The 22,986-nt window shown below is 41.5% G+C and overlaps 1 protein-coding gene across 1 annotated transcript; it reads right to left on the minus strand.

The window, feature by feature from the left end:
- Positions 1-3,652: 3,652 nt before the first annotated feature.
- Positions 3,653-4,288, minus strand: LOC125372466. The gene has a single exon (XM_048382551.1). It carries the CDS (start codon positions 4,286-4,288, stop codon positions 3,653-3,655), a length of 636 nt encoding a protein of 211 aa, XP_048238508.1.
- Between the last annotated feature and the right edge of the window lie 18,698 nt (positions 4,289-22,986).

Here is a 22,986-nt window from a genome sequence, read left to right on the forward strand (position 1 = left end):
GTTGTTTAAGGCCGCACTCGGCAATATTCCAGCTATATGACGGCGGTTTGTAAATAATCGAGTCTTGACCAGACAACCCAGTGATTGACACCAGTAGCATCGAGCTACGCAACTGGGATACGATGACATGCATCAACCAAGTCAGCGAGCCTGACCACCCGATCCCGTTAGTCGCCTCTTACGTCAAACATGGGTTGCTGAAGACCTAACTCTACCCGGATCTTCACGGGTCTCAACGGCTTGAGCGACTCCAGCGCAGCAAATTTAGATTAATTGTGTTAATACCTCATTTAACTTTTATTAACATGGTATAAGCTGCAACATATCAAAAAGCAATGTGTCAAGATAGGCTTTCGTTTCGACATTCAGCAAGTCTAGATGCACCGTTTCTTTACCTTTACGCCTGGTTACCTCTATTGACTGCCCGCGCTGTGCGGATCGGCTCATTGTGACAGGGAATGCATCACGCTGGTGGCAAACACTAGCTGCTCTTTATGTCCAGGTAGAAACATCGGGGCAAATATTACTTATGTTTTATTTGGCCGTCACGGCTCAGGTTTCAGAAGGGTTAAAGAAAGGGTAGATATTTCCCCTGTCGCGATGCGCTGATAAAATGAGTATTCGATTTGAATAAATGGCTGGGTCATGATTGAAGCCCGAAACACAATATGTTTGTGCAAGCTTTGAACAGGATTTGGAGATTTTTATCGGCTATACTACACAAGCCATTATTTAAATCCACACTTGCAGCTGTTGAATTCGATGTTTTGTTAGACGTGACGTCAACTGTAATTTCAAGTCGAATGCGTTTTTGTTTCACTGCGTCACGTTATAGGCTCTCATTGTTAGGATTTGTCTGTTTGTTGTTTAACGCCACACTCAGCAATATTACAGCTCTATGACGGCGGTCTGTAAATAATCGAGTCTCGGCCAGACAATCAAGTGAGAGACCCGTCAAGATACGGGGTAGAATAGCTCTTCAGCAACCCATACTTGCCGTAAAAGGCGACTATGCTTGTCGTAAAAGGCGACTAACGGGATCGGGGGGTCAGGCTCGCTGACTTGGTTGATGCAGGTCCCAATTGCGTGGATCGATGCTCATGATATCAATCACTGGATTGTCTGGTCCAGACTCGATTATTTTACAGACCGCCGTCATATAGCTGTAATATTGCTGAGTGCGGCGTAAAACAACAAACCAACCAACCAACCAATCAAGTGAGTGACATCATGAGCATCGATCTTCGCAATCGGTTACGATGACATGCATCAACCAAGTCAGCGAGCCTGACCACCCGATTCCGTTAGTTGCCTCTTACGACAAGCATGGGTTGCAGCTGAAGACCAATTCTAACCCGGATCTTTACGGGTCGGTTATGTAAAGTCTTAATGAGTACTCGCTTTTCATCCTTGGCAAGACCGCCTCCGTGGTCAGGTGTTAGAGCGTCCACCCGGAGAGCGGAACGTCCGGGGTTCGATCCCCGACCGCGTCACACCAAAAGACGTTAAAAAATGGTACTTGTTGTTACACTGTCTGGCGCTCGGCATTAAGGGGCTAAAACAAGGACTGGTCGGCTCGGAGTCAGTATACTGTGTCTGAGTGGGGTATTCATGTTAAACTGCGGCATGGTATCTCAGTGAGCTAGCACTATAAATCGGCATCAGTCCGGACTAGTACAAGCAGCCACACAAACACACACACGTACATGCACGTCGCTATATAAGTGCAATAATCTTGGACGCGACGTTAAACCCCATTTCACCTCACCTCATCCTTGGCCGCAATCTGGTAAAAAGAACTAGGGCTCTGTAACATGTATTTCAATTTTAATATCAAAAGAAATCAAAATGAAATAACGGACCAACTCCCCCACATGTCCTGTAATGATTAAACTAAATTGCGGGGCAAAAGATAGATAGTATAAGTATACACTTAAAAATTGAAGTGACCAAAAAATTACCAACGTCGTCCGGCAGTTTAGTTCAAAAGTTGGACCTCACAGCCAGTCCTTTTAGTCGAGAGGTAGAAGGAGCCCAGTCAATCATGATTTTAGGGTGATCATTCCTTTATTCACTTTCTACCGGGTACCCATAAACAGATCGGAGTTTCTGTTTCCCAAAAGCATTTAAGAGGTGCAACATATGCATCGTGCCAACACTACATATGTGTATCGATCAGTTTTATGCACTCCACAGCCTGACGTAAAATAAACTTTGAATAATTAATTCATTAATTTAGATATCAGCACAGCCAAGTGACATTAATATTTCAGCACGGTCTGGTCTTATTCCTAACTCACCATACAAGGAGGCAGGGTTAGCTGCCAATGTATGCTTTTTGTCTGACCTTCCAAGGTTGCCGTGTTGTGTAATGACTATATCATGTTACAAACGGGAGACTCACATTTCAGTGGTCGTGGGTAGTGCTCGACGGTGAACACTATACTTGAGGCGTTCTTGCTAAAGAACAAACCTCTGGACATCGTTTTTGTCTTTTCGTTCCCAAATAGGGCGGTCGGATAGCCTAGTGGTTAAAGCGTTCGCTCGTCACGCCGAAGACCCGGGTTCGATTCCCGACATGGGTACAATGTGTGAAGCCCATGTCTGGTGTCCCTCGCCCTGATATTGCTGGAATATTGCTAAAAGCGGCGTAAAACCATACTCACTCACTCGCTCGCTCGCTCGTTCCCAAATATCCTGGAAAATGATTTCGCATCATATTTTGATTGTATTCAATAATGAAAGCACGTAAAGATGTAACAACTTTACACGCTTCCCACCTACACTTGAAGATATCTGCCGCGTATTGACATAGGTAAATTGTCGTCACGAAAGGTATTTTCAGCGAAATTCGAAACAGCAATATGTGCATATGAGGTGAGGTGAAATTGGGTTTAACGTCGCGTCCAAGATTATTGCACTTATATAGCGACGTGCATGTACGTGTGTGTGTGCGTTTGTTGCTGCTTGTACTAGTCCGGACTGATGCCGATTTATAGTGCTAGCAAACTGAGATACCATGCCGCAGTTTAACATGAATACCCCACTCAGACACAGTATACTGACTCCGAGCCGACCAGTCCTTGTTTTAGCCCCTTAATGCCGAGCGCCAGACAGGGTAACAACAAGTACCATCTTTTAACGTCTTTTATATGACGCGGCCGGGGATCGAACCCCGGACGCTCTACCACAAGACCACGGAGTCGGCATGTGCATATGAAGTACGACCTGCAAACAAAGCCGGGGCAAATATACAGCTGCGATCTGTGCGGATATCGTGCGACTGTAGAGGTCAGCCAGCTGCATGATTTGCATGTGCACTCCCAAGACCACGGATCCATTCACATGGCTTCCCCTCCCCCCTCCCCGACAAGGGTAACCTCCCAAAACTCCTACATCCCATTTCCCCTACAGCTTAAGACAACAAAGTTCACGGTCCATGGCACTGCTAATCCCTAGTCTGTTACCTATTTCATACAATGGAACAACCCAAGAAACACGAATAGATTGAGATAAATATTTAATTACGATTACGATATTATTCAAAATTCATAATACATTATAATAAAATGTTCATTTTTCAAAATTCATAATACATTATAATAAAATGTTCATTTTTCAAAATTCATAATACATTATAATAAATTTCATCTCAAATGTTCAATTCACTCTTTATCCCAGCCTGAGGAGATGGCCAACCGCATCTAGAAACTGCATTGGGGATTTCTCCTCTATTCAACTCGTCCTTCAGGCGGCAGAGACGGTTCTCCACCTCTCTGTACACTCTCTTCCTGCCTCTTGGAGCTGCTCCAAAGTCGAGCTGTAAAATCTTAGCTCGTTCTGCCTGTTCCACCTTCCTGACTACCTCCACAAATCGGTAGATGTTGGGATGTCGGTGAGGGAGACCTCGGTTGAGTCGGTTATGAAAGCCTTCCAGGTTGTTGTTCATCCTGGGACCTGTTGTACCGTGATGGTTCCACAGTGGTAGGGGGAATCGTGCTCCGTGGACGACCCAGGTAGTGACGATGTAGTCGTTGAAGGCGACAGCTCTTGGTACATCTGGTGTGTTGTCCATTGCGTCAACCCACGTGTCCTGGATCTTGTTCTGGGGGAGTAGGGGTAGGCCAGCTGCTCTTCTTATCCAATTGCAGACTTCAGGATCTTCTCGATACGTGACAGCTAGTCCCAGATCCTGGACCTTCCTCCATATCGCCTGGCAGTAATGGAAGAAACACCCCTTCACATCGGCAGTAGGAAACACGACTTGGACAGCTCGAATAGCAGCCATCTAAAAGTCTGTCTGGATGCATGACGGGGAAAGTGGTCTGTTTAGTCTCTGTTGAACTTCATCCTTGAGTAGCCCGAAGAGTCTTGAGTAGGTGTCTGTCTGACGGTCGATGAGTAAGGCGCAGATGAGGGGATAGGTCGTGGCTCCGAGTCTTGCATGGATGATGTACACTTGATTCCACAGTCCAGGGCAGGCAGTGAACGTCCCATCCATGTATAGAATCTCAGATGACTGCAAGGCCTCGAGACTCTCTAGACTGCCAAACGCCAGAATCTTGTCATCATCACCGTCAGCAAAAAGGAGGAACGGTCGTCCATCTGCTGTCTGCGTCCAGGAATCCTGAAGATCCACCTCCGATCTTGTCTGTGGTAAAACAGGAATCGTCTCCTGTCTGTGCCGGTACAACGCGCTGCTCGTGGTGGGGAAGGATGGCATCATTCCTGTCTCGTCGTTGTTCAAGTTGGAGAGTTCGTCGTTGTAGAGGGTGTGCATCGGGGTTGACTCTTCTCTCGCTCTCTTCCCCAGGGTGCTCATAAACCGGACCTTCTGGCTATCCTCAGGGGCATGGTTATGCTCTGTAGCTTTCCTCATCACGGTTCCTACTGTCGTGAGTCTTCCTCTACATGTGGACTTGACACACTTCCAGTGTACGCAAGTCAGTCTCTCGACGTTCTTAGTGTGAAGATAACCATCAAATCCCCTAAAGCTCTACCCCTTTCATTTCTACTACCTCTACTCCAGACCTTAATCTCTCCTTTAGGTGAGTTCATAATGCCAGACAGGTAAATGCCGCGTGTTGTTTTAACTAATGTAGGGGAACTGGGTTGTAGGGGAAATGGGATGTAGGGGTTTTGGGAGATAACCCCGACAAGCATACATGCAGAAGGTGACTCGGGACCATTATTTCCTCGAATGTTGTAATATCATTAGATCTCGTAGATTACTGCTACATGAATTTTCCAAATTTGGCCTGAAATTAAAAGTTAACATTATGCTTTATGGCGACCCAAACTTAGATGACAGTGTCAAGAAATTCCTTTACTATATAACTATATTCTGTCATAAGTCTTTTGCATGATTCATGATTTTGTATCCAGTTATGTTTGTTGTAAAACATACTGTTATTGCATATATTGATGTATTATCCAATCTGTACTTTTGAAAAAGAGTATTTCTAATCCCATTGATTGTCAATAAAGATGTCTGAATCAAAAGCGTCAACTTATCCAAGATAATCATGTAAGCCCTGCTAACGAATCGTGTTTATAATTGCCCACTCATGACATATACGAAAACCGGGTTGGAAAATGAGGAATATGAACATGACAAACAGGTCATTTATCAGCTGTTTTTATCCGTCTTGCTGTAGATGGTCGTCAAGTCCATGCATACGCATGCTGCTAATCTTGTGTTCCCATGTGTTTGTTTGTGTTTATATTTTATGCCTTCGGTGATATCCAGCAGTGCCGTCCATTGTTAGAGAGGTGTAAACATCCGAGTGAAAGAACATAACTCACACTCACATATGCAAAATAACGTCGTTCTCTCAAACACTCACAACACGCAACCCGAGCCACGCCAGCCGATACATTAATTGTCGTTCAACATCAGTTGCTAGCGACCTTTAACCGGGAATCACTATACGGCGCGATGTTTGTTTACTGGTTGGTCGTGTGAAAATCAACTATCTGTGTAGACCAATGCACGTGAAGCACGGACTACTGATGTAATTATGTGAGTGAGTTGTGTTTTAGGGCGCTTTGATAAGTATTTCAGTTATATCACGGCATGTCTGCTAAATGTGAGAGGAAAGTGGCGTTGGTTTTAGATGCTTGTCTTATGAGGTTTTTCTTTTGTTTGTTTGTTGTTTAACACCGCACTCAGCAATATTCCAGCTATATATGACGGCGGTCAGTAAATAATAGAGTCTGGACCAGACAATCAAGTTATTGACATAAGCATCAATCCACTCATTTGGGATACGATGCATCAACCAAGTCAGCGAGCCTGACCACCGATCCCGTTAGTCGCCTCTATTTACTATTAAACAAAGATATGAGTAAGTATATCTTGTCTAACGCAGCTTTGAACACTTTTTGAGTTACATCACGGTTAGCACAGAGCATTTCGGCGTAACCCACGAGCACAGATATGGTGCTGACGCACCTAGAATGTTGGATTCGTCCCCCTATATGAAATGGCATTGGTGCATTCAGATGAAACAGGGTTTCACGTCACGTTCAAGATTATATTGCACTTATAGCGACGTGTGTGTGTGTATGTGTGTGTAGGGTTTCACGTCACGTTCAAGGTTATATTGCACTTATAGCGACGTGCGTGCGCGTGTGTGTGTGTGAGAGAGAGAGGGTGTGTGTGTGTGTAAGTGTGTGTGTGTGTGTGTAAGTTTGTGTGTGTGTGGCTGCTTGTACTACTCCAGAGTTTTGACGGTTTTAATAGTGCTGTCTACTGAGATACCATTCCGTAGTATAACAATCTTCCCGATGCAAGGGAGTTAACTGACTATGAAAGTTCAGTTTCCACCCTTGCCGAACCAGGCTGGAATTCCTGGGCTCGATCGTAGCGCCACCAATGGCTATTACGAGCTATGTCCCCCCTATGGCCTCTCATTCCAACACTCGTATCACTTGCATTTGCTTCAAACAAAATGGCGGCGCCCGGTCAAGACGATCTGATCGATAATCAAGATCTATATTGTGATAAAACGGGTCGTACATCGCGAAGTGCATCAAATCACGTGAGCTTCTTGATTAAAAACATGAAAAATTTGGAAAATATCTGTTGACAACGAGTTGGCGGTGCACATGTTTTGATCCACCGAAATCTGCATGACAGTTTACGAGCCGGATTTCGATTTCGTTGCGCGATTTTGATTGGACTATACATAGTCTCGTAAGTCCAGCCAAAATGTAACTCCATAATACCAGCCTAGTTCGGCAAGGGTGGAAACTGGACTTTTAAAGTCAGTTAAATCACTTGCTTCGGGAAGATGTAGTTTAACATGGATACCGAACTCAGACACAGTAAACTGACTCCGAGCCGACCAGTCCTTGTTCTAGCCCCATAATTCTGAGCAGGGTAACAACAAGTGCCATCATTTAACGTATTTTGGTATGACGCGTCCAGGGGATCGAACCACCGACCTTCCAGTCTCCGGGCACAACTATTAAAGGTATAAACCCCGTCTAACAGAATGTGATCTTAATGTATGACAAAAGTCGACTCAGATTTCCGGGAAATGCCGAACCTGACCTGGGTATGTGTCTGGAATCTGAAACAGATAACAGTTTAGATTCGAAACGTCGCCATTAGTTTGAAGGGCCCTTATAAATAAATGCTTTATGTAGACGAGCTTGTTCGCTTCTTATCCAACATGATAAACGTATACGGGGATAAAAAAGGAAGTTATGTGATCTATTTCGGCGCGTTCCATAAAATGTAAAATAAGCGATTTAATTTCTTTTAAAAATCTCTCAGTGGTCTCTGAACTGGTTATTGATGCGACAGTCAGCTGACGCTACCCTCATTACGCGGAGTAAACACAATACGTTACCATGGGGATGTTTCCCAAATCAACTACACAACTACATTGTATGCCACACTGTCCCAATCACTAACGTCCTCACCAGTGCAGGAAAACCCCGTGAGGATTCCTGGTTAGAACTGGTCTTCAGAAACCCATGTTTGTTGTGTATGAGGAGGCTAACGGGATCGGGTGGTCAGGCTCGCTGACATGGTTTGATGTATGCCATCGTGTACCAGTTTCGTAGATCGATGCTCATGATGTCAGTCACTGGATTGTCTGGTCCAGACTCGATTATTTACGGACCAAAATAGCTGGAATATTGTTGAGTGCGACCAAAAACAAAACAACTTAAAGGTCAATGTCTGAAATGAGACGCGACGTTTTGCGATGAATCAGACTTTACCTGAGAGATATGATTTAAGCTTTGTCGCTCTCTTTAAAATTTCAGTATCTCGAGAATTGATGCTGGCGCCTTAATGCTATGCAGTCACTTTTCAAGTATTTTGGAATGCGGTAGACTCAGATTTGGGAATATAAGATGGTAAAATAATTATGTCAGTATTTACTTAAACAACAAGATACAACTATTATATATGGGAAACACGTCGCTTTATGGCTGAAACGATGCCAATGCGACGTTAAATTTAAATTTTAACCCATCTCTATGCGAAACGCTTTGTTTGCTTGTTGTGTTTGGCCGCAATTTAGATACGATGACTGCATTAACCAAGTCAGCGAGGCTAACCTGATCCCGTTAGTCTTACGACAATTGATTGTTGAAGACCAGTTCTAACCAAGATCTTCACGGGGTCGGTAAGTCTTTTAGTTTCATATTTCCACTCCTCCCTGGGTTGCGGGAAGGCAATGGAATGTCAGCTGTGACTTCGTGGATCGGTTGTCACCGTAACCTAATGGCGTGGAACGGTGATCATGCTATCAATCACTTGCTTACCTGGAACCGACTCGATTGTGTATGGACCTTCGTGGTATAGTTGGGCTTTAAACATATTTCAGTTGCTATAATCTTGTGGTACTAGCATAATAGTGAGTGAGTAAGATCGGTTTAACGCCGCTTTTAACATAATTCCAGTTATATCACGGCGTGTCAGTTAATGTGGGAGGAAAGCCCGAAGTGATGCAGGTCTCAAGACGTTTACCACTTCGGTGAAACCCACGGGTATGGTGCTGACAAACCTAGAAACATAATCTGGGCAAACCGGGATTCGAACCCACAATCATAGGTTTCTGGCTTGCCCAAGGGACGCAACTCTGTACTAGCATAATAAGTACGAATGGTTTCATCGGAGTACGAAAACATTTATAAGAAATATATTTGTTATTTGCGAAGGCATCGTAAGCTACATGTGTTATAAAAACAGCTACACGATGATTCATACCAGTCAAACAATCCTTCGGCTTTTTAATTATGATATGATATTTTTTTTATCTATTTATTTATGTATACAACTCCGAGTTAGCATCTTAATATGCTTGTCGTGCGAGGAGGCGACTTAATGTTTCGGTGACTTGATTGCGTGTCATCGTACCCGGACAACATGGGACGTTGCTCATGAGATCAATCACCTGTTTCTCTGGTCCTGACATCTTTATAGGGGCGGTCGGGTAGCCTAGTAGTTAAAGCGTTCGTTCGTCACGCCTAAGACCCGGGTTCGATTCCCGACATGGGGACAATGTGTGAAGCCCATTTCTTGTGTCCCCCTTCGTGATATTGCTGGAATATTGCTAAAAGCGGCGTAAAACCATACTCACTCACTCTTTCACTCACTCACTGGCTGCAGTCACATAGCTGTAAGTTCAACTTTTGACAACAAACGGAATATAATTTCAAAGTCAAGTTTATATTTTAAATAATTGACATGATCACTTTAAACAATGCACGAGAAAAAATATCAGATAGCAATAGCTAACGCACTTTCTGGCAGCACAAGGTCAAGGTGACCTGCGCAGACTGCTGGTGTCGTTCTATTCTTGATCAGGAAGTAGGGTGATTATTGTCAAGAACATGTTTGAGGAAACCACATCTACTCCACAGAGGTGTGTGGTTTCAGATCACATTGTAGTGCTTCCTACTTTGTGCTGTGGGGAGCTCATATCGTTACTTCTGCACATATGTTGGTGCTGTGTTGCTTGTGGGTCAGACATGATCGACGCTATTCCCAGCAGTAAATAGATTTGGCTCTTGGATTAATCTCACACAACAACAGTTCTGAATAAGAGCTTATTTTTCCACGTCGAAATAAACTATCAACAGTTTTAATGTTTGATAACTATGTTCACAAAACCACGACATCGACAGACGGCACGGGTGGCCCCGTCGTCTAGGGCGCCGCGATTCGCTGTGCAGAGTTGCGTCACCTATGATTGTGGGTTCGAATCCCGGTTTGCCCCGATTATGTTTCTAGGTTCGTCTGCACCATACCCGTACTCGTGGGTTTCGTTTCACCGAAGTGGTAAACGTATGGGACCTGCATCACTTCGGGTTTCCCTCCCACATTACACTGACACGCTGTGATATAACTGGAATAATGTTAAAAGCGGCGTTAAACCCAACTCACTCACTCACGACTTCGACAAATATACTTAACTATCTACATGTATAGTATAGAGCTTGACGTATGTTCTTACATTTCTTCTCGACACTTAATGGATGAAATATTGCCGATGACGTGAAGTTGTAAATCTGTCATATATCACCTGGGACAATAAGTATTACATGAGCTAAGATAATACAGGTCACTTTAGAAAATAACGACTGAAAAAATATTTTACAACACGCAATGAATGGCTTACTTGTATGAAATATCGTTCGTGTCGTTTAGGCTCTTACTGTGGGTTGAACGTGATAAAGCAAGGTTCAAATCTGGTTATAGTATCAGCGTTATCAAACACGTACGGCGAACATTGTTTACCAGGCATGAATCACCACAGCGATCAGCTGACAAAGGTATGTGTTAGAAATAGCCGACAGGCTTTGAAGTCACCTTGCTCACTGGATCAAGGCAGGCCCTACACCCGGCAGCAATATGGTTAATATATTTACTGAAATGACAGTTACTAGAATTCAACCAAACAAGTGAGAGTTGACCGCATTCATGCACTTAATGTTTCGAACGAATATTGAAACATATTGAGAGGGTGGCGCCGCGATTCGCTGTGCAGAGTTGCGTCCCTTGGGCACGCAGGAAACCTATGATTGTGGGTTCGACTCCAGGTTCGCCCCGATTATGTTTCTTGGTTTGTCAGCACCATACACGTCCTCTGGGGTTTCACCGAAGTGGTAAACGTCTGAGACCTGTATCACTTCGGGCTTTCCTTCCACATTAAGCTGGCACGTCGTGATATAACTGGAATAATGTTGAAAGCGACCATAAACCCAACTCACTCACTCACCCTAAAGAATAAAATTGAAAAAGGAGTCCAACTCAAGTCTAGAATGATTTGGCAAGTTTAGATTGCCTCAGCTAGAGAAATTAAGAATTGTTCTGGGCTCCATTTGGAGTTTTTTTATTTCGTAAATGTATATTTTAAATAAGATAACTTTATTTCTGGGACAAAATATCAGTCTAACGTATTTCTGGGACAAAATGTCAGTCTAACGTAAGCTGTCCACAGTTTATTAATATAGCATGTCTTTCGCTAGTCCTGCACCATGACCGTGGAATATATTTATTTTATGAAAAAATAATAATCTAGAAATGCATACAAAAGCAAGTCTAGCCAGCTCAAGCTAGCTCTATTCTGAAATCAGCATAGGGAATTTTTTTATTTTTAGAGTCAAGAAGGATATTGTGTAATATAAGATTTCAGAGACTAAATGTTAGTCTAGTCTTTCGCCAGTGACTGGTACATAGTTAACGTACCAGTACAAGGACCCCACGTGGTGTAGAACTCTGCGGCAGGCCCACTCGCTGTGTGTCGTGATTCATTATAAACATCAGATGTAAATAACAAGTCACGGATCTCGAAAACACAATCTGGCGCTGATGTGTACAATGTTTCTCCGCTGGAAGAACCAATTGTATATTCTATTGAATGATGATTGTAAATACCAAACGAATCAATTCAAAGCCTTTTGACAGCATTTATTAACGTTAGTTTTTACGTTAATCGAATCAAACAATCGTAATCGAACAAGGTAATTTAAAGGCATCGTGATGACTCGGGGATAAAAGTGAGATTGGAGTTCAACGTCGTGTTCAAGATTATCTGACTTGTGACGTGCATCCACGTGTGTACGTGTCTGCTTGAACTAGTCCTGACTGTTATCGTTTTTTTATCATGTAGTGTTTGATTTTTAATTGAAAATATCTCAAGTTAGCGCTGTTATATCCAAAAGATGAACTCTACTGGTGCTTAGTCAGCACTCAAAGAATAGGTGTTGTTTTTAATTTGATTTAATACTTTTAAATATTTAAAAAGTCGAATAATACATAACTGCTGATGGGTAATTTAGACAAATTATCTTATAATTATCAATAAATGTAATTTTTCGGCACAAGTTTACATTGAAAAAATGGTAGGGGTCCTGTGGTTACATGTTCAATCCATGTTCAATCAGGCTCGCTGACTTGGTTGATGCATGCCATCGATCCCAATGACGTGGATCGATGCTCATGATATCAATCACTGGACTGTCTGGTCTGGGAGTCATATGGAGAATCAGATGTTTTGAACAAATTCCGGTGTGTTTCTTTGAGGAGATGGTTAAGTGACGTCGACGTGGCAGCTAACCCAAATTTCAGCAAAGTGAGCTAGACTGAGCTATCGTGAAGGGTATTTTGTTTGTTTCATTGTTTGTTTTTCCGTTGTTTTAAGCCTCAGTTGTTTCACCTTCAAAGTTGTCTACACCGACACCACAATATAGACGACTTAATTGTGAATCAATGTTGCACATATCTAAAACAAGGGTAACGTTATCAGCATCCTTCTCAACAATTAAAAGGCAGGCTTGTTTTTATTCAAAATTGTTCAAGGGGTTTGCTATCTACCCGCACCCTCTGAACCTGGGAAACACAAGAAATAACATGGCTACTAGACATATAACTACACATATCTCTTCCCGTCCTGTTGGTTTCAGAGCTGAAGAGATCGTAAAGGTGACAAGAACATTATCAGGTGGTGACACGTTTAATTGTACATATCGCCTGGCTGTTTTTGTGTTATCGTACCCTCTCCGTACCCTGTAATTGTGGATCGTTGCTCATTCTGTTAACCTCTGGTTCGTCAGACTCGATTATTTACAGGCATTTAGACATTACTTGACTGTACTATATCTTACTATATCACTTACTGCGGCATTCTGCAACATTCACTTTCTTCTCGCCATTGGGTGCACGTTTCGGAAACTACTTCCAAAATAACTCTTTTGAACAAAGAACATGGATTCAGTGCATTTGTTTTGTCATGCTCATGATGTCAATCACTAGATTATCTGGTCCAACCTCGATTATTTACAGACCGCCGTCATATAGCTTGAATATTACTGAGTGCGGCGTTAAACAACAAACAACAACATACATTATTGTTTTGTTTCCACTACTCTTGTCTCTCAATGCACCATATGTATTTCTCTGGGTGATGCCAGGCCAGATTAGTCCCATAGGACCCAATGCTTGTAAGAACCGACAAAAATAGTGACTTGGCTGACATCCCGACGAAGAGGACCGTTGCTCATGTTTTCAGTCACAGGTTTGCCTCTCCCCGTCTCGATTAATTACAATCCCATGTGATATAGCTCTTTTGTTTAACGCCGCACTTAGCAATATTCGAGCTATCGTGAAAGAAGTATACAACGTGAATGCGGCGTTAAACAACATTCAGTCACTTATACATAACCCCTGTTATCAACACAATAATAAACCAAAAGATGTGCGATCAGTGTGTCGAACCAAACATCTAACTTCACACTGGAAGTCATTAAGAAAACCTAGATTATCAAATAAATATCTGTTTTCAATGTATATTTGTCAAACATATTATCAAGATAATAACTTTCTTGAAATTGACATATAGATTCGCCATGAAGTTATCAAAATTAACATTATCAGGAAGTAATTTACATTTTGACGATAAACATTCGTAACAATTCCACCAAGGATACAAGTTTTGCTTGCCATGATAATTCCTGAACAAATTAATCTTCCTTTCAATTTCCAGGAAATTGATGCCATGGCTTTAACAACTTGACAAATAAACCCGTCTTTTAACAAACAGCTAACACCCGGCCGCCGGCCGCCCGTGAATGCACCCACACAAACAATTGAATGAAACAGACTATAGCCATACCCGCTTGTAACAGAAAACGCATTGGTATAATGTTTGGAGTACGATTGAATAGAGATACAGTCACACAGGCTTTGTCCCCTTGAGAGCTTTTGAGTGACACGAGAAGTTCGCCGTGTAAACGCCGTTGTCAATGTACCGGAGATTTAAACGTGCAGCACGTGCAGAGGTATTCGATAACAAAGCAGTGCAGGTGTCGTGTGGGGAGTTATGTGTGGCGAGCAAGGCAGGAGAATTTCGTGCATGAAATTGACATAAGGAAGTCCTGACGTCGGGGTGCGTATTTCCCAGACAAGGGCACAGCTTAGACATGTAAACTGTCACTATTTATGGCTATAAATAGAAGCGTGGGCGTCAATGTAGGAATAGGAAAAAATATTAAGATATTTTTAATACAGGATTATTTTAAAGCAAGTATTAGTTTCCTTCCGTGCTCTCTATGATTAAGAACTGGTTCACAGGTTATTGTCATTGACAACTAATGTTGTTGGAATATGCAATGAATGTATTTTACGCCACAATCAACTATATATGTATGACGCCTTTGTTCATTCTGTAAACGTCATAATCGAGCCTGGGCCAGAAAGGGATAACCAGCGGTTGGTTACAGACGCAATATATGCCGCCGGAGTAAAGATGACGCAAAACCAGTTGGGCCAGGTATTATCTCGAACTTTTCAACTGCCCTCCTTCGTCGGACAGTTAATGGAAGACCTCGGGCTTCTGCAAATGATAATGCCATGAAAAATAGCGTAATCGTTATTATAGCTAAAATGGATAGAATTTGTTATCAAATAAAAATAAACAACAATATCGGTTTTGAAACATATACTGCAATCAGCACACAACGAATGTCACTGACCCACTTTTAGCGATAATAACGGTAACGCAATTTTTCAGGGCATTATCATTTGCAGGAGCCCGAGGTCTTCCATTAACTGTCCGGCGAAGGAGGGCAGTTGAAAAGATCGAGGGCTTCTGCAAATGATAATGCCATGAAAAATAGCGTAATCGTTATTATAGCTAAAATGGATAGAATTTATCAAATAAAAATAAACAACAATATCGGTTTTGAATTATATACTGCAATCAGCACAAAACGAATGTCATTGACCCACGTTTAGCGATAATAACGGTAACGCTATTTCTCAGGGCATTATCATTTGCAGAAGCCCTCGGTCTTTTCAACTGCCCTCCGTCAGTCAGTTAATGGAAAATCTCAGGCTTCTGCAAATGATGATGCCCTGGAAAATAGCGTTACCCTTATAATAGTATTTAATTGTTCAGCTCTTCCGAGTTATACTGCATATACATTTACTCTTAAAAAACTGGGAAAACCTCTTTAAATCTACGTGTTACGCCCCGCTACACATTTGCTTTCTCGACACCCCTACATTAAGAAACTGAATAACACCATGACATGAATGTAATATTGATAGCAGCATTTACCAACGTTGTGAACCGAATCACGTAAGGCTCATTACCTATGCCCCTGTAAAAAACGTCCGACGAGAAACTCTGTGGGGCATATGTTAATTATGAATAATTGTCGCATGGAGTGGAAGGTAAATTACCTTGACTGGGACATATTAATCATATCAGTGCACCGTGATTGAGATTCCTGAGTGTCGACAACACAGGTTTAGGTGTAATTATAGACTTGGAGCTGGGTCGGCAAATACTGGCGCACCCCGCTGAGCGTATGTGACGTTGATGTCTCCGATCATCAACGAGGCATAACGCGGTAATAAATCATATTCCTTTACGATATGACAACATTCATACCAGAACACGTTTGCATGTGGTTAGAATACGTGTCTTGGGAAACTTGAACATTTTTTTAGAAGCGGGTTCTTCCGAGTCGTTTTGTTTAGGCTCATATATTTGTTTCCCCAAAATGTTCATTAATTTTAAAGGAAAATGCATGGCTTTCCGTTTTGGATAACGTTAAGTTTTCATCGGGTACAAATTTGAGTCTGGCGTTGTTCGTCGTCCGCCTTTTTTAAAATAAGGAAAGATTCGACCACCTTGACCGGAATCCGATTTATTCATGGCGTTAACAAGAACATTTGGTCTTGCGAGAAACGTTCAAATTGTGCAAATAAATTTATCGAAAATTATAAGGTATCAAATAAGGAGTGAAACGAGAACAAATCAAATATTGAATGACGCCTGCAAGGAATATTTCCTTGTTGAATGTACCCTTCAAGGAATTATTCCCTATTGAATATAACCTGCAATGAATTATTCCCTGTTGAATGTGCCTTTCAAGGAATTACTCCCTGTTGAATATAACCTACAATGAATTATTCCCTGTTGAATGTGCCATCAAGGAATTACTCCCTGTTGAATATATACTGCAAGGATTTATTCCTTGTTGAATGTATCCTTCAAGGAATTATTCCCTCATGAATATAACCTACAAGGAATTATTCCTTGTTGAATGTATTCTTCAAGGAATTATACCCTGTTGAATATATCCTGCAAGGAACTATTCCCTGTTGAATGTACCCAAACGGAAAACGCATGTTGAAAGTCATGCAATTCCGAGTCAGTAGACGCTTACTCCTCAACTAATGGTTGATAACATGATGACCTTCGACTATCGAATTTTTTCGGGTTATCCATAGTTTCAGACAAATGGAGTGTTGATATTGGGCGATAGAATACCGAGGAGAACATAACGTTACATCGCTTTAGACGATATATGGTAGTAATGGAATTCAAGTTATCGAATTTTTAACGATTTTTTCTATTGTTCAATAACATGGGACTCCTTAGATGAACATTCAAAAGGCCTAGGACACATTAAATCTGAAAAAATGACACAGCAAAACATTGTAACCAGACTGGGTGTGACTATTCGATGACGTCATGTTTTTGTTTCATGACGGAATAGTGACGTCAATGAACAGTGTGCTATGTCAATTGTTTTATTATAGCCCTCGGAAGTTTTGGGAAAGGTATTTCAAAGCGCTGTCTATAACAATAAGTTTATACAAATCAGCAAAAAAACCATTGTCAATTCGTGATCTACATACACCCAAACAATTCAGTTATGGCATCGTTTCTGACTGACACTGACTAATAAGGTTTATAATTTCACACGTGAAAAGCATATATTTTCATAGTGACATTTGACTTTCGCACGACTGTGCACATCAGATGACTAACTCAGAACAGGTGTCACAACAGAACGTGCCCCCGACAGGAACATTCTGATTGACAAAACGACTAAATCCGAGTGCTTTCCCCACGTACTCTATACACGCGAAGGTCGGTTGACGGATGTTTCAGCCCTGGAACATGTGTTATATGATGAATACGTTATCTGCAGTCACAACACGTGGTGCCGGCTGTCATAATGTAAACTCGTCTCTATATATGTATCCGTTTATCCGTCTTTCACAACCACGCTTTCATGTGAGTGATTTGGGTCAAATCAGTAGGAAATCAGACAGCATGTATTGTGGACAAGCGTGAAGTATGAAACATGTTTACATACACGAAATGAAAAAGTATTTTTTCGTTTGACGTAGGTTGTTTGAAGACTGGCGCAATATCAGGTTAAAAACACGGAAGCAATTGAAAATAATTCAAAACGTGCATAATAGTGTGAAATGCATGTATCGTTGCATGAAAAGCATTCAGGAAAGTCACGTGTCACAATTGTCGAGCAGGAGTTATTCTTTATAATTTTGTAAATTATTTGTAATATATATTGATTATATATAGTAATATGAATTTACTGTCAACCAGTAACAATTGTTTTAGCTTATCATTTTTGTATTGTGTAGGCATTGCTCCAGTAGTCATTGGGATATCACATATACGTTATGCGAGCAGTTGATTTATTCAGTGTAGCGTTGAGTGGATTTTGTATTCTTTTGTTAATCATTTCGAAAGCATTAATGGGATTATATTTTTTACGCCACATTGAGCAATGCCTCAACAATATCACAGAGGGAACACCGAAAAAGGTCTTCACGCATTGCACCCAGGTGGGAAATCGATCCGAATGATTCAACACCTGAGGTACACTATTTCGAAGGAAGCGTTTAAACTACTTCATTTTTAATATATGTGTGACCAACCAGAAGAAAGGGGACCGTATGGATGATAGGATACAATTGTGCTGTGACGTCGTAATGAGGGACGTTTGGTGTCAACTCACTTCCGTCAAAAATGGCCACGTGTACGGACTACAGAAATATCTTCTTTTTTTCTTGTTAGTTCCAAATGTAATAAAAAACATCATTTAAAAAACCCATCAGCATACATGTCTTCTTTCAATTAATATCAAACAGTATATCTAAAATCTGCAATTACGACATAAACAGTTATAAATCTGAAAATGGGACTTTGCAGAAAATGAGTCCAAATATTTGATGCCATGTATCTCTGTAATAAATACGAATTGAAGCTTGTGTATTATATTTGTGTTCCTAAAATACTGTAGTTTTGAAATATAATGAGAAGTCAAAATGTGATTTTTCACCCATGAGGACCCGTATATCCTATTTAATTTCTATAATAATATGAATGATAATAAGCGCATGATTATATCGGGAAGGATTTATGCCAGATAACATCTTCGATAATCCTGGGTACTATGTCTTCAATCTGATAGGACAAATACCCTGGACTTATTTGCCTAGACTAACATATAGTCTATGAAATCTTTTATGACAAAATACGTTTCTTTTCTAAAATTAAAACAAATAATCTTCCTGATGGAATAGAGCTGGCTATAGTTGGCTAGACTTTTGTATTTGCTTTTGTATATATATATATCCCAATTGGTTTTGTTTTCATAAAGTAAACATGTTCCAGTCATGGTGTAGGACTGCCATTTGCCATCAGTGCTACGTTTAGAGTTAGATTTGAAATAGACGACGGTAAAAATAGCCGTCCACTTAAATTACATCCATGAGCGAGTGAAATGCTGAGCGGAGTTAAGAGGTCGAGATAAAGACGTGACGTCACTTCCGGAACGAAGCTATGGAGAGGGTGAATCCAGAGTATTTATTATAATAGAAATGAGATATACACCCTGGATAGATGAGGATGCGTAGAGGGACAAGAACAGTTAATAGGGAGTGAGTGTACTGCCTCCCTAAGCCAACATTTTTTTTACTCCTTATATGTTATTTTGAATCAGGAAATGAACTTGCATATCACGGAAAAATATTACACAAGTATACTTTTCCGGAAGGGTTTTTCGTTTCACCCCGAAACCAGGTTTTCAAAATGTCATAGATATTCTTCTCCGACGACTTAACGTGTGTGTACATCTTATCCAGGGAAACGAATCGATGCGGTAATTGTTGAGGGCATGTCTGAAGCCTGCTGGTCGTTTTTGTAATCACGTGACGAGCTTACTTACATTGAAATTCCTGCTTTGATCATAAACTGGCTCCAATTATTTTTACAGGTAATGAGTTTACTCTCCTGACTGAGTAATGGGTTTTATCAACATGTTGTGCCGATAACTCAAGCTCTTATCACCTGTTAATGATACAAACGAGGCCTCGAGTAAATACTGCTTGTGTTGTGTATGGCGTACATGGAGAGATTTGCCGTGTAACTCGGTACAAGAGGAGGAGCACGAATTGTTGGGGTTAACAAGAATGAACAGAATGAGTGAGTGAGTGAGTGAGTGAGGCGTTAACCACTTTGGGGATTTCAGGTAACAATATACGTCCCCAGCAACCTATGCTTGTCGCACGTAAGAGGCGACTAAATGAATCGGATGGTGAGACTCCGTGACTTGTTTCATTGCCTGTCATCGTGTCCCAATCGCGTGGATCGATGCTCATGATGTCAGTCTTTGGACTGTATGATCCAGGGTGCCGCTGTACAAAGCGATCTCAGCCCTCAGGTGATCGTTGTGTGTACATCGGCACCCAGGCTCGATTATTTAGAGTCCCCCGACATACAGCTGGAATGTTGCTGTGTGCGACGTCAAACGACAAAAGAAAAAACACAAACTGAAACCCACAAGCATGGTGTTGTCAAACCTAGAAACAACCAGGACGGATCTGGCTTTCGAACCCACGATCATAGGTTCCTAGCATGCCCAAGGGACACAACTCTGCACAGCAAAGTGTTTGTGATTTTAATATCAATTTACTTCACTAATATCACAAACTAAGGAATCCAGACGTTTTCTTGATGAAGCTGTCAACGAGGATCCTGGACCAACCCCCCCCCCCCCCCCCCCCCCCCCCTCCCGCCGCAATCTGGATCCGCGTATTGATGTCTGTGTAACTGTGTAGCTGACTGTATTGATGTCTGTGCACCTGTGTAGCTGACTGTATTGATGTCTGTGCACCTGTGTAGCTGACTGTATTGATGTCTGTGTAACTGTGTAGCTGACTGTATTGATGTCTGTGTAGCTGGCTGTATTGATGTCTGTGTAACTGTGTAGCTGCACGTGTGTAGCTGGCTGTATTGATGTCTGTGTAACCGTGTAACTGACTGTATTGATGTCTGTGTTACTGTGTAGCTGACTGTATTGATGTCTGTGTAACTGTGTAGCTGACTGTATTGATGTCTGTGTAACTGTGTAGCTGACCGTATTGATGTCTGTGTAACTGTGTAGCTGACCGTATTGATGTCTGTGTAGCTGGCTGTATTGATGTCTGTGTAACTGTGTAGCGGACTGTATTGATGTTTGAGCACCTGTATAGCTGACTGTATTGATGTCTGTGTAACTGTGTATCTGACTGTATTGATGTCTGTGTAACTGTGTAGCTGACTGTATTGATGTCTGTGTAACTGTGTAGCGGACTGTATTGATGTTTGTGCACGTGTGTAGCTGACTGTATTGATGTCTGTGTAACTGTGTAGCTGACTGTATTGATGTGTGTGTAACTGTGTAGCTGACTGTATTGATGTCTGTGTAACTGTGTAGCTGACTGTATTGATGTCTGTGTAACTGTGTAGCTGACTGTATTGATGTCTGTGTAACTGTGTAGCTGACTGTATTGATGTCTGTGTAACTGTGTAGCTGACCGTATTGATGTTTGAGCACCTGTATAGCTGACTGTATTGATGTCTGTGTAACTGTGTAGCTGACTGTATTGATGTCTGTGTAACTGTGTAGCTGACTGTATTGATGTCTGTGTAACTGTGTAGCTGACTGTATTGATGTCTGTGTAACTGTGTAGCTGACTGTATTGATGTCTGTGTAACTGTGTAGTTGACCGTATTGATGTCTGTGTAACTGTATAGCTGACTGTATTGATGTCTGTGTTACTGTGTAGCTGACTGTATTGATGTCTGTGTTACTGTCTAGCTGACTGTATTGATGTCTGAGCAACTGTACAGATGATTATATATTCATGTTTGTGTAGCTGTGTAACTGACTACATAGTTGACTGTGTTGCTGTGTAACTGACTACATAGTTGACTGTGTTGCTGTGTAACTGACTATATAGTTGACTGTATTGCTGTGTAACTGACTATATAGTTGACTGTATTGCTGTGTGACTGACTACATAGTTGACTATATTGCTGTGTAAATGACTATATAGTTGACCGAATTGCTGTGTAACTGACTACATAGTTGACCGTATTGCTGTGTAACTGACTACATAGTTGACTATATTGCTATGTAAATGACTATATAGTTGGCTGTGTTGCTGTGTAACTGACTATATAGTTGACCGTATTGCTGTGTAACTGACTACATAGTTGACTGTATTGCTATGTAAATGACTATAAAGTTGACTGTATTGCTGTGTGACAGACTAATAAGTTGACCGTATTGCTGTGTAACTGACTACATAGTTGACCGTGTTGCTGTGTAACTGACTACATAGTTGACTGTATTGCTGTGTAACTAACTTTATAGTTGACTGTATTGCTGTGTTACTGACTATAGTTGACTGTGTTGCTGTGTAACTGACTTCATAGTTGACTGTATTGCTGTGTAACTGACTACATAGTTGACTGTGTTGCTGTGTAACTGACTATATATAGTTGACTGTATTGCTTTGTAATTGACTACATAGTTGACTGTATTGCTGTGTAACTGACTATATAGTTGACCGTATTGCTGTGTAGCTGACTATATAGTTGACTGTATTTATGTGTAACTGACTATATAGTTGACTGTATTGCTTTGTAACTGAATACATAGTTGACTGTATTGCTGTGTAACTGACTATATAGTTGACCGTATTGCTGTGTAACTGAGTATATAGTTGACTGTATTGCTGTGTAACTGATTATATAGTTGACTGTATTGCTGTGTAACGGACTATTTAAGTGACTGTATTGCAGGGGTTCGAACCGCTCTATCCACTAGACCACGGAGGCGGTTGAATAAACACGGAAACAAACAGCTATAGCAGTATCAGTTGAATGACCTGTATACTGTCACCGTGAAAACCTGACGGAATTGATTCACCACACAGGGCTGTAAGTCCTCCTGTCTACTTCAGTAATCAACTCTGACAACATAACAAGGATGAAGATGTTGTGTAGAGTTATGTATAGAAAGCTTTTGTCGTAAAGTGGTTCAGACGTCCACGACCAACGATGAACAATGCCGTCTACGATGTACCTATTGTTTAGTATGCCATTGCGATGTAGAAAAATCAACTATCCCTATTCGTTATGAGAGAGAGAGAGAGCGAAAGAGAGAGCGAGAGCGAGAGAGAGAGAGAGAGAGAGAGAGAGAGAGAGAGAGTGTGTGTGTGTGTGTGTGTGTGTTCCCCGGGCCTTTCGCAAGAGCACCTCGCCGATTTGGGTTATGAAATGCATATCCTTGGGCAAGTATACCATTCATTTTGGACCAACTCGAGCACATGTATCAGTCACCTAAATATTACTTGCCCACATT

This window comes from Haliotis rufescens, unplaced genomic scaffold (assembly GCF_023055435.1).
Source record: "Haliotis rufescens isolate VD_foot unplaced genomic scaffold, xgHalRufe1.0.p SCAF_4, whole genome shotgun sequence".
Classification (NCBI taxonomy): domain Eukaryota; kingdom Metazoa; phylum Mollusca; class Gastropoda; order Lepetellida; family Haliotidae; genus Haliotis; species Haliotis rufescens.

Excerpts from the sequence above, each read along its gene's own strand:
- LOC125372466 (XM_048382551.1), bottom strand. The coding sequence starts at position 4,288 with ATGGCTGCTATTCGAGCTGTCCAAGTCGTGTTTCCTACTGCCGATGTG.